This window comes from Mytilus trossulus, chromosome 7 (genome assembly GCF_036588685.1).
Source record: "Mytilus trossulus isolate FHL-02 chromosome 7, PNRI_Mtr1.1.1.hap1, whole genome shotgun sequence".
Classification (NCBI taxonomy): domain Eukaryota; kingdom Metazoa; phylum Mollusca; class Bivalvia; order Mytilida; family Mytilidae; genus Mytilus; species Mytilus trossulus.
The window spans coordinates 46268431-46281398 of record NC_086379.1 but is presented as its reverse complement, the minus strand read 5'-3'; the positions used below and the strand labels follow the sequence as shown (position 1 = coordinate 46281398).

Below are 12968 nucleotides of genomic sequence, written 5' to 3'. Positions count from 1 at the left end.
TTTGTCTTAGTTTGTGTTTCATTTTATTCTAAATATTCAGATATAATGCAAACCTATACATAACAAATACTTTGTAACTTGTCTTTTTCAAGGATTAGAATGTAGTAAAAATATCTTTTTTAGTGATACAACCATGTTTAATTTTGTAAAATATCATCATAAATGACTATTTTGGATTTCAATATGGCACTTATGACATCACAACTGACATTCTGTATAATAAATCAATGATAAAACATATTCAATCTTTTTAAAAATAAGCATTATTTCGAAAAATCTGAAAAAGAGAGGCAAAGGGTACAAATGGGATGTTCAAACTCCTGAGTCAAACAACAACTAATAATGCCATGGATAAATACGAAAACAAATTAACCAAAAGACACAGATTATACAACACAACACAGAAAGCTACTTAACAAACCAGTCATACCAAAAATCAAGAATTGTCTCAGGTATTCCAGAAGTTTTACCAGGTCTTGTTGGACATTGGGCACTGTTGATTTTTGTTCAAACACTGAAATTTAACCAATTGTGAAAATGAAACATGTTTTTCATGGCTATTGATACACAAGATAGAAGAAATTAGCAATGGTATTTTTGCCATTTCTGAAGATAGATTATGACACATGTCATACTTTTTTCTGTTTCTACATATGGTATCACTAGATTTATTTCACTTGACTGGGCAGAGTTTAAGAAGTTCGCTCATTTAAGACCAGTCCATCTATAGACAGGTGTGTCGGGAAAAGCTTATCAATGAAGTGTCCATTTATTTGTCCCATATTATACAATTAGTTTTGGAAATGCATTTGGTAACACTGATTAGTGATTAGAATTCAATTAGTATTATTACGGCAATCCTACTTATCACACACATTTGCAAACAGGCTGTCCTTATGCAAATTAAAACATAAGCTCCGCCCAATCAGTTGAAATAACATTGGTAATATCTAAGCAGACTTTGTTACAAAAGTAAAGAATAAGACATATGTCAAGCATGATATTTATTTGACAGATCAACAATGCATATGTAAAAGTAAAAAACAAAATCCTTTTAACGGGATTCCTATAAAATATAAAGCATGATAGAATTATAAATAAAAACAAATCACAGCACCAGTCTGGAAAATTGCTACATTTCCCTAAAAATGACAATAAATCAATGGTCCCTTTCTTAACTGTAAAAAGTAACAATAAATTTTAAAATTTACCTTTTCAGAAGAATAGAATTTTGAAAGACCTTGACAAACATTAGAACTAACTTTACAAAATAGCTAGATAGCTAGATATATAAAATTATATAACTTTAAAAAAAATAATACTTTATTCGATATGCAAATGGATATGGTACAGGCAAAAAAAATTTTTTGATCCACAGCACTAGTCTGGATAATAACTTTTCCTTGACAATATAGCAAATGGTCCCCATGATAAACTTTTTCTTATTTTTTTTTATATGACTTTTTTCTTTGAAAAGAACAAATAGAAGCGTTAAAGTCAACATTCAATTCTCTGAAGACATTTGTAATATACAAATAAACAGCTTCATAGCACTATTCTATGAGGAGTAAATACATTTTGTTTTTATATCTAAAGCACTTATTCATGTTGAGTTAAATGTGGTTCCATTTTCATCAATTGATTATACTCAGTGGAAACCATACAAAGATTGTAATTGTGAAAATTTTTTTTTATGAAACACAAAACATATGTTTAAAATAAAACACATTGAACAAGAACTACAAAATGTTTCTGTTTTTCATAAACCTTATTTTAGCCTAATATGAATCTTTTATATTTCAGCAAAAAATAAGTTTTTAGATTATGAAAAGAATCAATAATTTGCATTTGCCATTAAAACGTTTCTTCCTTTTTCCATTTCCTATAGTTTGTCCTTTTTTTTTTTCATTGTCTATGGCTTTACAGCAATTTTCCTTTTTTCTTGTTCTTTTTCTTTTTCTTGGAATATGAAGCTTCTGTAGATTGGATTGTCACATGACCACTTTCTTGTGTGAGTGCTATAAAGAAAAAGAAACATATATCACTAATTGTTATCAAAAGTACCAGGATTATAAATAATTATATAGAATAACATACAAATCTCCAGTCTAAATATATGATAATAAAGTAAAATCTAAAAAAAACAGAACTCTGCGGAAAATTCAAAAAGGAAATCCTTAAATAGTTATTAAATAGTCATCCTGAAACAAAAAGCAAAATCATAAGCTCAAACACATCAGACAAATGAGTAACAACTGTAATATTCCTGACTTGGTACATGCATTTTCTTATTTAGAAAATGTTGGATTGAACCTAAAAGCTCTCAGACCTTATGGGCAATTAGTAAAACTCAATTTTGACCACTGAACACTGAACATACTTTTTGTTCATAAGTTATTTTTGGCTTTAAATTGGCATACAGTAGCTGTTATAACTCTCAGATCTGTACTTTGTACCTTTTATGATTTTGTAAGTTGTCTAAGGTTTTGGAAGAGGATAAGAAGCCTCAATATATGTTTAACCAGTCACATGCTCCATGAGCCAGTTCCAAGTCGGGGGCCTGTAATTCAGTGATTGTGGTTTGTTGGTTTGTTGGTGTACATAATTTTAGTTTTTAATCTATTGTTTTCTCCACAAATCCGGCCTTCTGTTTTCTAATTTGAATTGATTTAGATTATAATTTTAAGGACTTAGAGCAGGTTGTGTCCTATGGGTTGTGCTCATTGTTGAAAGTCATGTTTTGACATATAGCTGCTACTTGGCAATCAAACCATCCTAAATGTTCATTTGATCTACTTCTAATGTTAAAAGAAATCTATGTTTTTCATTAGTAAATCACAGTAAAGTTACCATGATTTCATACTTATAAATACAAATATCACATCTAAAAAAACTCTCACATAAAAATGTCAAGGTTTTTTATAAAAAATACAACATTATGAACATGCACGAATCAAGGTGACAAAACAAACTGTTATTTTTTTTATTGGAAAAGGTCTTTGTAACAATGTTATGTTGAAATAGGGAGAGTACAGTTGTTGTTTTTTTAGTAAATTGGAGAAAATAGAAAAGTTTAGTTTAAAACAAATTATATAATCAGAATTAATCAGATCATGTTACTGTTTTAATAAACTGTAGACACAGAGATGTGTCTCAACTGTATATCATTTTGAAGGTATAATGCAAATATTGAGCTTTCCAAATTAATGTAAATGAACAAGATTTATAATAATTATGACTTTCTAAGCATTTTTTCTAGTACTGAGTCAATACATCTGCTAGTGGTCACTCACTTTCATTGAAGGCCACAAGAGGGAATAACTTAAAGAGCAAAACTTTTTTTTTATTTGTCCTAAGATCCATTTTGTGGAAGAAGTGTGTACACAACAGTCCAAAATCTATAAAAGCCATTTCTTAGCTTCAAAATATTTTGGATATTCAAGATTCCTGAAAATCAATTTGTTTTTTATAAAAGTTCACCATTTACAAATGTATAAGATAAAATTAGAGAAATTTAATATGAACTGCTTTTTAATATCAGTGTTTTAATAAAAAAAAAAAATTTGAAATTAGTGAATGTGAAAACAAAATTGAGTTGGAAATCTCTCAACATATGTTGCTAATTTGATAATTCCATACTACTAACAAGCTCCCATGCAGGGATGTGCTTTGGTAATAAGTTGCTCAATGAGATGAACAGGGTCCATTATGTGTCCAATTATCTCTTAAACAAAGCAAAACCTAAAGTTTACTTTGGTACTGAAAAGAATGTATTCATAAAAAAAAAACATGAATCCAAAGAACACAAAGATCATCCCTCCCACTCTTATGCTATGTTCAGTGAACCATGAAAACTGGGTCAAAAACCTAATTTGGTATACATTAAGTTTCAATGTGATGTGACCACAAACTTGTAACTCTCAACCAACACTTTAAACTTCGTCAAACCATAACATTAACTTGATCTGGGATAGATGTACTCACAGATCAGAAAATACTCCATTACTTTCATACATTGGACATAAAAATGGGAAAATAAAATTATCCTGAAGGTACAGTTAGTTGGTGATTCATGCAAATTTTTGTGAAATTTTCAACTTGTTAGCTGTAGGTAAAGAGTTCAAATTTACCTGCTTTTAAATGTCATTTACTTTGCCATGAATTGAATCAAAAATCTTAAAACTGTTAAGCAACACATATTCCTCCTTTTATGTGCATTTGTTTTATCTTAAATTAAAGAATGAGATTGATAAGGATGTGGACGTACATTCATAATAATCAAATCAAATAGCAACATGACTTAATCATCAAGGAGACAACTACCCAACAAAACAATAAATCCAATTATGATCATATCTGAAGGTTATTTTTTATGGACATGTGCCTTATCAAGCTAATACAATTGTGACTTCAACTAAAGACTGCATACATCTAACCAGTACACACAAGTAGACCCTAAATACCATTTCTGTATAAACAAATTTTGTTGACACAGAGATATGTCTCCTGTTTTGTAATTTTGATGGAATATTTATTTTGTTGAAATTAAAATGTCAATACTAACATGTAAACTGTGTAACTCATTCAAAGTCAATAAACTTAAATATATATTGCTTATCAAATACCAGTGACTTATCATAAAGTAACCTAAACACAAACTCCCACTGAGAGCAAATTATGTAAAAGTTTCAATGTCAAAGAACTATACCGAGGGTGTGTGGCCATATCTACACGGAGATAAGACTTGTAAATCTTAATACAACTGGATACCTTATATCATTGACCTACCATTACACAGTCATCTTAAGCTAACGTAACCTTTAATATGTAAATAATACAAAACATTCAGAGATAATGAACCAATGTATTACCATATTATGTAGGTCACTTAAGAAATAATTTTTCATACCATACCTCAAAACACCATGAAATGTGACTGACCTAATCATTGCAATTTTTTTTAATATATGTAGGTCACATCTTAAATATTTTTTTCATATCTGACCTCAATTTATATCACAACAAAACACCCTGATATGTGATCAGTGAGTTACTTTTTTTTCACAACATGTAGGTCACTTAACAAATATTTTTCATTTGTCACCTATAAACATAATGAAGTGAGAGTGACACAGTTAATGCCCTTGTTCTCTTTACTATTTGAAGGTCATTTGACAATAGTGATTCATCCAAATATCCAGTTTTTGATTTTGTTTGAGATATAAACACAATAAATGTTGAGTGACACATACAGTTAGGGACATCATCAAAACTTCAATGTAGGATAAAAAACTTAATTCATATAGTTTTTTCACTGACCCCTCTACCCCCCTTCTTAACTTAATTTTGGAAAATTGATTGACCAATAAGGATATATATAAAATTGACATCAATTAAATGAAACTTGCAGTAATTTTGACACCCCCCCTCCCCTCCCCAAACTATTTGAATTGAGTTTTTTATCCTTTGATGATGATTTTTTTATGTCGTCCCTTATTGCTATTTTTTGACATATTTAGTTAAATAATAAAATTGTGTTTTATATCTCAGCTCAAGTATTATCAACAGTTTTTGTTCACTATTGACTATTGATATCAAATTTTTTTAGCAGTCTCTTTGAAAAATTAGTTCAATGGAGAAAAAGATAAAACAACTGTGTGTGAGACAGACAAAAAAAAACTCATTTCAAGTAGGCATATAAGATCATGTAACAAAACTCTGTAATTTATTCTAAAAAGTCTACAAGGACCCAAATAAAATTTACACAGGAGTCATAAAGCACTAATAAAGAAATCTGCATGGCTGTAAATTTGTATTGTGCTCTTACATAAACATGACAAAGTATTCTAGCAATCTACTGGTCAAAGCTTTGTTTAAGGTGTACAATATTGTTCATTGTCAGTTCAAGAAGGCATGCAGAATTATTTAAAAGTTCTATAAGAATTAAACAGTGGAAGCAAGATTGCAATTTCAATTACTTTTGATATTAAATCTACTAGGCTTTGTATGATGCAATATAATGTAATTCAAAATGAAATTTGAGTTTTGGGAAAAGCATAATTATTCTATTGATGAATATAAGCTTACCCTTTACTTTCATAAAATCTATGAAATAAGATTTAAGTTTTATATATATATATGTCATCTATTAAAACATTTGGAACTAAGAAAATCCAACATCATGTGCATTTGCAACTTGTCATCATCATCTCATGCATGCTTTTATTTGTCACTACTTGAGGTTTGGAAGTACAATGTTCCAGTAACATGCATGCAATGACATGTAGATATATTGATTTTAATGGTAATCAGTACTTTTTATCATTTCAAGAAGGTTTGCCATTTGATCAGCATGACAAATAATAAAGAACATTTTTTGTAACAACTATATGTACATACTTCTATAAAATTCAATTGATTTGGCCATTCAGTTTCAGAATACATGAAATTTGGACTTAAAACAGATGGCCAATCTGTATGAAAAATGGAATTTTTTTTAAAATAAATATTAGATAAAACAAAACTTATGACTTCTGAAAAACAATAATTTAGATTGAGGATTTGGTCAAATTGAACACAAGTTTTAAGAGAAAAGAGCATTTAAATTTGCATATGATGATATGATTGAACCACAGCCCCATATATATATATATATAGTCCCCCTCAAACACACAAATGAATTTAAATACAGATTTTACCTGCCATCATTCTGTAAAGTGGCAATGAACTGACATAAGCTTTAGGGAAGAAATTTTAATAATGGAACATTCAGCATTTTTTTTTTGAAGCATAGAAGGATCAGGTATTTTTTTCTTTCTAAGTATGCAACATTTTATTATTGAGATGATCTAAGTCAAACACGGTCTTGCAATGAAATCAAGACCTTTTATTTGCCATTTTACACCTTTTTTTTCTTTTTATTTTACTGTACACATTTGTTGAACAGTTATAAAACCATATGAAACGTTTAACACTTAAAAGTGTGATCTTCCCTTTGTCACATATTTTAACATTTGGTCCATTCCCTCTAAAGACCAGATAGGAGAGCCTTGCACTTTAAACATGTCTTTATCTATATCACTATTATTATCACCTCACTGTTAAAAGATGGGCGAAAGATACCAGAGGGACAGTCAAACTCTTAAATCAAAAAGTAGATATCTTGTCTTGTAAAATTTGACATCATATACAACTTCAAAATTAACGCTTTTTTCTCTCTGCATATTTAGCATGTTTAGCACAAGCTGACAGTAAGACCATGGACCAAGAACTTAATCTTATATGACATCACTGACAAATCCAATATGTGTCAATTAATTTAAAAACCAAGAAGAGTAATATTCGGGTCATTGCATAGAAAAAGTTTCCAACCAAGTGTAAACTAATTCAAAAACTAAAAAGTTAAATACAACATATATTTGGGGTCATTGTTCAGTAACAGTTTTGTATAAGAGGGTTGGTGTGAAATGGTGTGTTTTTTCGCTAACATTAATGTCAAATTAGTCAAAATTTTATAGTGATTCATCTGAATATCCTTATCAAGATTTGTCTGAGGTCTTAAATAATTATCAGTTATTGCCATTCATGGAAAGAATTTAAAGTGATGAGTCAAAATCAGTCTGCACCACAATCTTTTCCAATTGGTAGTCCAAATTTAAGCAATATTCCCGCATTTATCTAACGGGTACAAACAAAGTTTTGCAAAAACTGACTAGGTTAAATAAAACATAACTAGTCTGAGGCATTGGACTAGTGGCTATGTAAAATGTATTATTTGTCATGAAGGTCAGCCCAAATTGACCCTAAAAAAAGTGTCAAAGAATTCAAAAACTGATAAAGGGAGGGTTAATTTACAATATATATTTATTTGATGTAGCTGTTGTGTGTCAATAAATTTAAAAAAAACCCAGAGGTGATCAGTATAACATGAATATGAGTTCAACTTGCAGTAACAACTTTTTTTCATACATTTAGGTGTAAATTATCTGCAAGGGAGGGTTATACATGTATTTGATGTCACTGTACTACAGCTGTTTTATGTGTGTCAATAAATTTAAAAAAACTAAAATGGTGAAAATTTATTTCATAACTGCATGGGAGGGCAATATATTTATTTGATGTCATTGTACTACAGCTGTTTGTGTTTTATGTGTGTCAATCAATTAAAAACTAAATTAAAACTAAAAAGGTCAGTACAACATCTAAATAAGGTCACTGTGCTGTACACGAGTCAAATAAGGATGTTGGCTGATCTTGCCAAGTCTTAGTAATACTCTGGTTTTATCCATATAAGTGCCTTTGAAAATGTTGCATGCTAACCAAATCTTTTCTTTAATTATATTATCATATCAATTTAAATTTAAATTGAAAATGGGAATGTGGAATGTGTCAAAGAGAAAATAACCCAACCAAAGAGAAAACAACAGCCTAAGGCCACCAGTGGGTCTTTAAACAAATCATTTTTTTTTATCTTCAAAAATTCTTGTTATTTTTTCAAAAAGAATGAAAAATAAGGTGCCAATGGTAAATGTATAATAATTCAAGAGAGAATCATATCCCAACAATACAGCTTGATTTATTACAAGCTGTCAACAAATTTTCTTCCAAAAGGCCATGCATGTGTAAGAACCAATAATGTTAATTTTCTGGAAATTTTGCATGAACTAACTTATTATTGTGATTGTTCATGGAATATGGGCAAAATTTGTAGGGTTAATTGTTGCGACTTAAAAAAACTCAGCATACAAATCATGTTATAATGTCTGTAAAACCAATTCTGTAACAATTAAAGCAATGGAGACTTTTTTTATGAATTTACAGTAACTGAATCCATAAACTGTCAACCAATTCATTTTCGTGAGTGATTTATTTTCATGACTTTCAAAAATTTAATAGGACTTTAACGCAAAATTTGAAACCTAGGTCTTGTCCAATAACATGATGATAATTTAAAAATTACCATACCATATTGTTGCTAATATAATTGGGAGAGAAAAAGCTAAATGCCAAAAAAGTATCCATGAAAATAAGTTGGTTTGTAGTTTATGACACCATTGACAATATCTTTTATATCAATACCATTAGAGCCATAAAAACTAAAATGATTGTATGTCAAAATATCTTGTAAGGCCAAAGCAATACATAAAAACTAAAATGATTGTATGTCAAAATACCTTGTAAGGCCAAAGCAATATATTTAAACTAAAATGATTGTATGTCAAAATACCTTGTAAGGCCAGAGCAATATCTTTATCTTCTTCTTCATATCTGAAAATAGATTAAAATAAAAGTTGTTTTACAGCTGTTTTACAGAAAATTCAGATCAAATTGTTGAACTCTCTGTCCAAGAAAATCTAGATATAAAATGTATCATGGTACGAAGTGATGTTACATGGAATAACAGGTCAGAAACATAAATTCTGGATTACAGAATGACCTGGGTGGGTCATTGAGTCAATCTCACATGAGCTTATAAATTCCCTGCAGGTTACACTTGCATACTTTCTATGATTTAGATCAGACTAAGATCAAATTCATCTTGTTTAATGAAATCTATAAAAATAAATTTGACAATTCCTAGGCCAAGGTAAACAAATATGAGGATGAAACAGAAGTTAGCAGTCACAATTAGGAAATCATTAACCTTGTGCTATTCATATTGCACTTATATATCGATAATGTATATAGAAATGTTTTGATAAAAGGTATATCAGACTCATTGTCATTCTACAAAAGATTTGATTTACTTTTCATTACATTTCATTCATGGTCTTCCAATTGGTGTTTTTTAAGGTCACAGAGAAAACATAATCATGTCACAATATCCAATGTTGTGTTTTATGACAAATGACCCCAAGTCCCAAGTTCATTAATAAATATGTATTTGGAATCCTATCTATTGTATCTTAACCTATCTTAAATAATACCTCTTGTTTTATTTTATAGGGTTTCACCTAAACCTTGTGTTTCACCTGCATTTACTGTAAAAATGTAATGTGGATTTTTTGTTTATTTATGTCTAAATTTTTTCTTCATCAATTTTTTCTTGTGTTGAAGATTAGCTTTCGTCCAATCTTTTTAACAATAAACAAAAGTTTAAAATTTGATCAGATAAAATAGGAATTCAAGGCTGTCTGTAAATGTTAATTGCAAAAAAAAGGCCCATATATCAGTTAATTTATAAAAAAGATAAAAAAAATCGTAATTTTGTTTCATCTCTTATCATAAAAAAACATGTGCAAAATTAATAAGGTTCTATGAAGGTTAGACAGTAATTGATGTCTAGCAAACACAAGATTGCATCTACAAATAGCATAGTACTTTTATAAAAGTTTTTTTCTTAAAGGATATTTATTTAATCACATGTTATATAAGTAGGCTAACACTCTCTTATTTAACATGTGTCCTGCGTAATAAAAAATTGACTTTTTTAAAGGGTATAGCTAACGATATTTAGCACTGTAATAACTTTTCAATATTAGGAAAATGACATCAGAAAGACAAATTAACACTTTTTCTAAGTTGATATTGCATTGCTGGTCATTTTTTTCAGTATAGACATTTTTTTGTTTACTAAATATTTTCGACTAAATATATTTATTCTTTTATTTTTCGGCTGAAAACTGACATATTTATAGTTCTTGTCATTCTTATCATTTTTGATAGTAACATTTGTTCCCATTTCCATTCTTTTCCCAAAAAACACAAACATGAGAGAGAAAAAAGGGATGACAACACTGAATTACAACAGACAACAGAAGATGGTCACCTAGAGCCAGCAAAAGTTCATTCTGGCTCTTTGGACCAGATAAGCTTTAAAAATGTTGTTTCCCTTTCAGCTCCTTATCATTATAATGGTGTCAGACCACCAATTAATGAGAAAGAAGCCCTACTCTGACATCTTTGTTTACTTAAACTAACCAACAAATCTGCAGAAATGAAACTTTTTTGTGAAAAAGAAATATATTTAGATCAATATGACCCAATATTTACTTTTCAACGAGTTTGCAGGATTAATGGGCTCCATAATATATGAATTTAAGATTCTCAGAAAACCTGGGGTTATTATTATGGTAGTACATGTGTGTTCTTATTTTTCCTTATAAGATTTAGATTTAAGATAAGGTAGGTTGAAAATTGGCATGTAGAAAAGTGATACATGAAAAATTCAGGATATACCTGGTTTCTTAGAAGTTAAACTTAAGGTTGAATATTCAGATCACTGAGAAAATTGCAAAATTTGGTTGAACAGATAGGGATTTTTAATTGGTGGTCTGACACCTATAAAGAATTACTGAAACAAATAATATACATGTTTGGTGTCCAGCACCACTTTCAGTTCTATTGACTATTTTGCATCAGCCTGTTTTTATTGGTGGAGAAAGTACTAGAGTATCTAGAGGAATAACCTACCATCAGCAGGAAATACGGCAATCCTAGTCAATTAACAGGACGTTAATCTTTTGGACTTAATCAATTAAGATTAAAAGATAAAGTTATAATAAATACATTTATAAAAATGATTTGATGAAACATTTAAAAAAAATCGTCAGAACTACGTTGCATGAACAAGTATATGTGTGCGCATGTGCACAGGTATGAAATTTCGGGAAATTTAAATATATGCATCCTACATTTCTTCAGAAATGCTAAAATTATAATTGATACCTGTATCTAACGCTCATTTCAAGTATTTTGTTGAAGAAATAACGTGGAAAGAGCTTCTTCGCTCAGTGGTGCTTTGTTAACGTACACGGATTTTACTTATCTGATTTTGTTCCATGTTTTACCATTGACAAGTCAACATCCGGTTTGGGAAAATGTGACTTTAAAAACCAAATAAAGTTGTTATTTTGCACAAACAAAGAGCTTAAGGCAGATATGAGCACGCTGATGTGTACACTTTGAATGAATTGCACTGCCAATTTTAACAGTTTACTTCCTAACATCGAATCCATATCAAAGTAAAGTGTAATATCGGTTTTTTTTTAATCTAGATTAATGTCAATCATTGGGATGGCCATCTGATTACCATAATTGCCTTTTGTGACGTAGTCTTAGATACTAAAATCGGGATCATAAATAAAATGTCCGGCTGGCTCAAAAATATTTTGGAAGCCTTGGTGTGGTGTACCACTTTTGGGACACAAATGATATAAATCTGCACAAGCTCTTACTCAAAATATGCATAATTTTATGTTTGTCAAGGGGGTTTTGAATTCATTTTGTCAGCTTTGGACGTACTAATTTTGAACCTTTTTCAAATTGATAAAATCACTGCTTCACCTAAAAAATTCATTACCCATGCATTGTTTTCAGTGTAATTTCACACCCCTTTTTGGTTCAAGAAGTATAAATAATGAAAAAATAATGTAACCACAAAATCCATAAATTAGTATCCCACAGATAATAATGAATGGTACATGAACTAAATACCATTTATTTATTTCTTACCTGATTCTATCTTCATCAATACTGTCAACAATTATATTTCTTTGGTTTACAACATCTAGTAACTTCTGTATTAATTGCTCTTCTTCAACTTTATCTTTTTCAGTTTTGTATTTTTCTACAATAAAAAAGAATAACATTAATAATTTCAAATGAATTTAAATGCTTTACAAATTGTGAAATGATAAAAAGTAAAATCGAACTTGAACTACAGATTGTATACTGTGGATTCATTATTTTTTGTTGGATACCAATTTTCAAGGATTTTGTTGATTTTGTGTTAACAAGTCAACCACAAATTTCAATGGTCAAAAGATTTCAAATTTTCCATATCATTAACTTGTATGCAGATTTTGGCAGAACCATGAGATTAAATGTTTTCAAAAGTGTAAGCTTTGTTCAATCAACCAAAATTTGTATTCACAAAAATAAATGAATCGACAGTAGAGAAAGTAAAAAAGACCATTACTTAGTCAAGACCTGTGTTGTTGTGTGTGATTGATTTAAATTTCAAACAA

The 12968-nt window shown here is 29.5% G+C and overlaps 1 protein-coding gene across 8 annotated transcripts in view; it reads right to left on the bottom strand.

Annotated features, from left to right (window-relative positions):
* Nucleotides 1-991: 991 nt before the first annotated feature.
* The window catches only part of LOC134725171 (MICAL-like protein 1), a 49554-nt gene continuing 37577 nt past the window's right edge, over nucleotides 992-12968 (bottom strand). For 6 of the 8 annotated variants that reach the window (XM_063588777.1, XM_063588782.1, XM_063588780.1 and 3 more), the window contains 4 exons: nucleotides 12454-12568; nucleotides 9227-9267; nucleotides 6088-6105; nucleotides 992-2018 (listed from right to left, as the gene is read on the bottom strand). In XM_063588777.1, the coding sequence (XP_063444847.1) occupies nucleotides 1921-2018; nucleotides 6088-6105; nucleotides 9227-9267; nucleotides 12454-12568 (272 nt within the window). In that variant the 3' untranslated portion in view covers nucleotides 992-1920. Of the gene's footprint in view, nucleotides 2019-4130; nucleotides 4228-6087; nucleotides 6106-9226; nucleotides 9268-12453; nucleotides 12569-12968 lie in introns of all 8 variants that reach the window. The other 2 variants (XM_063588783.1, XM_063588781.1) reach the window with 2 other exon arrangements.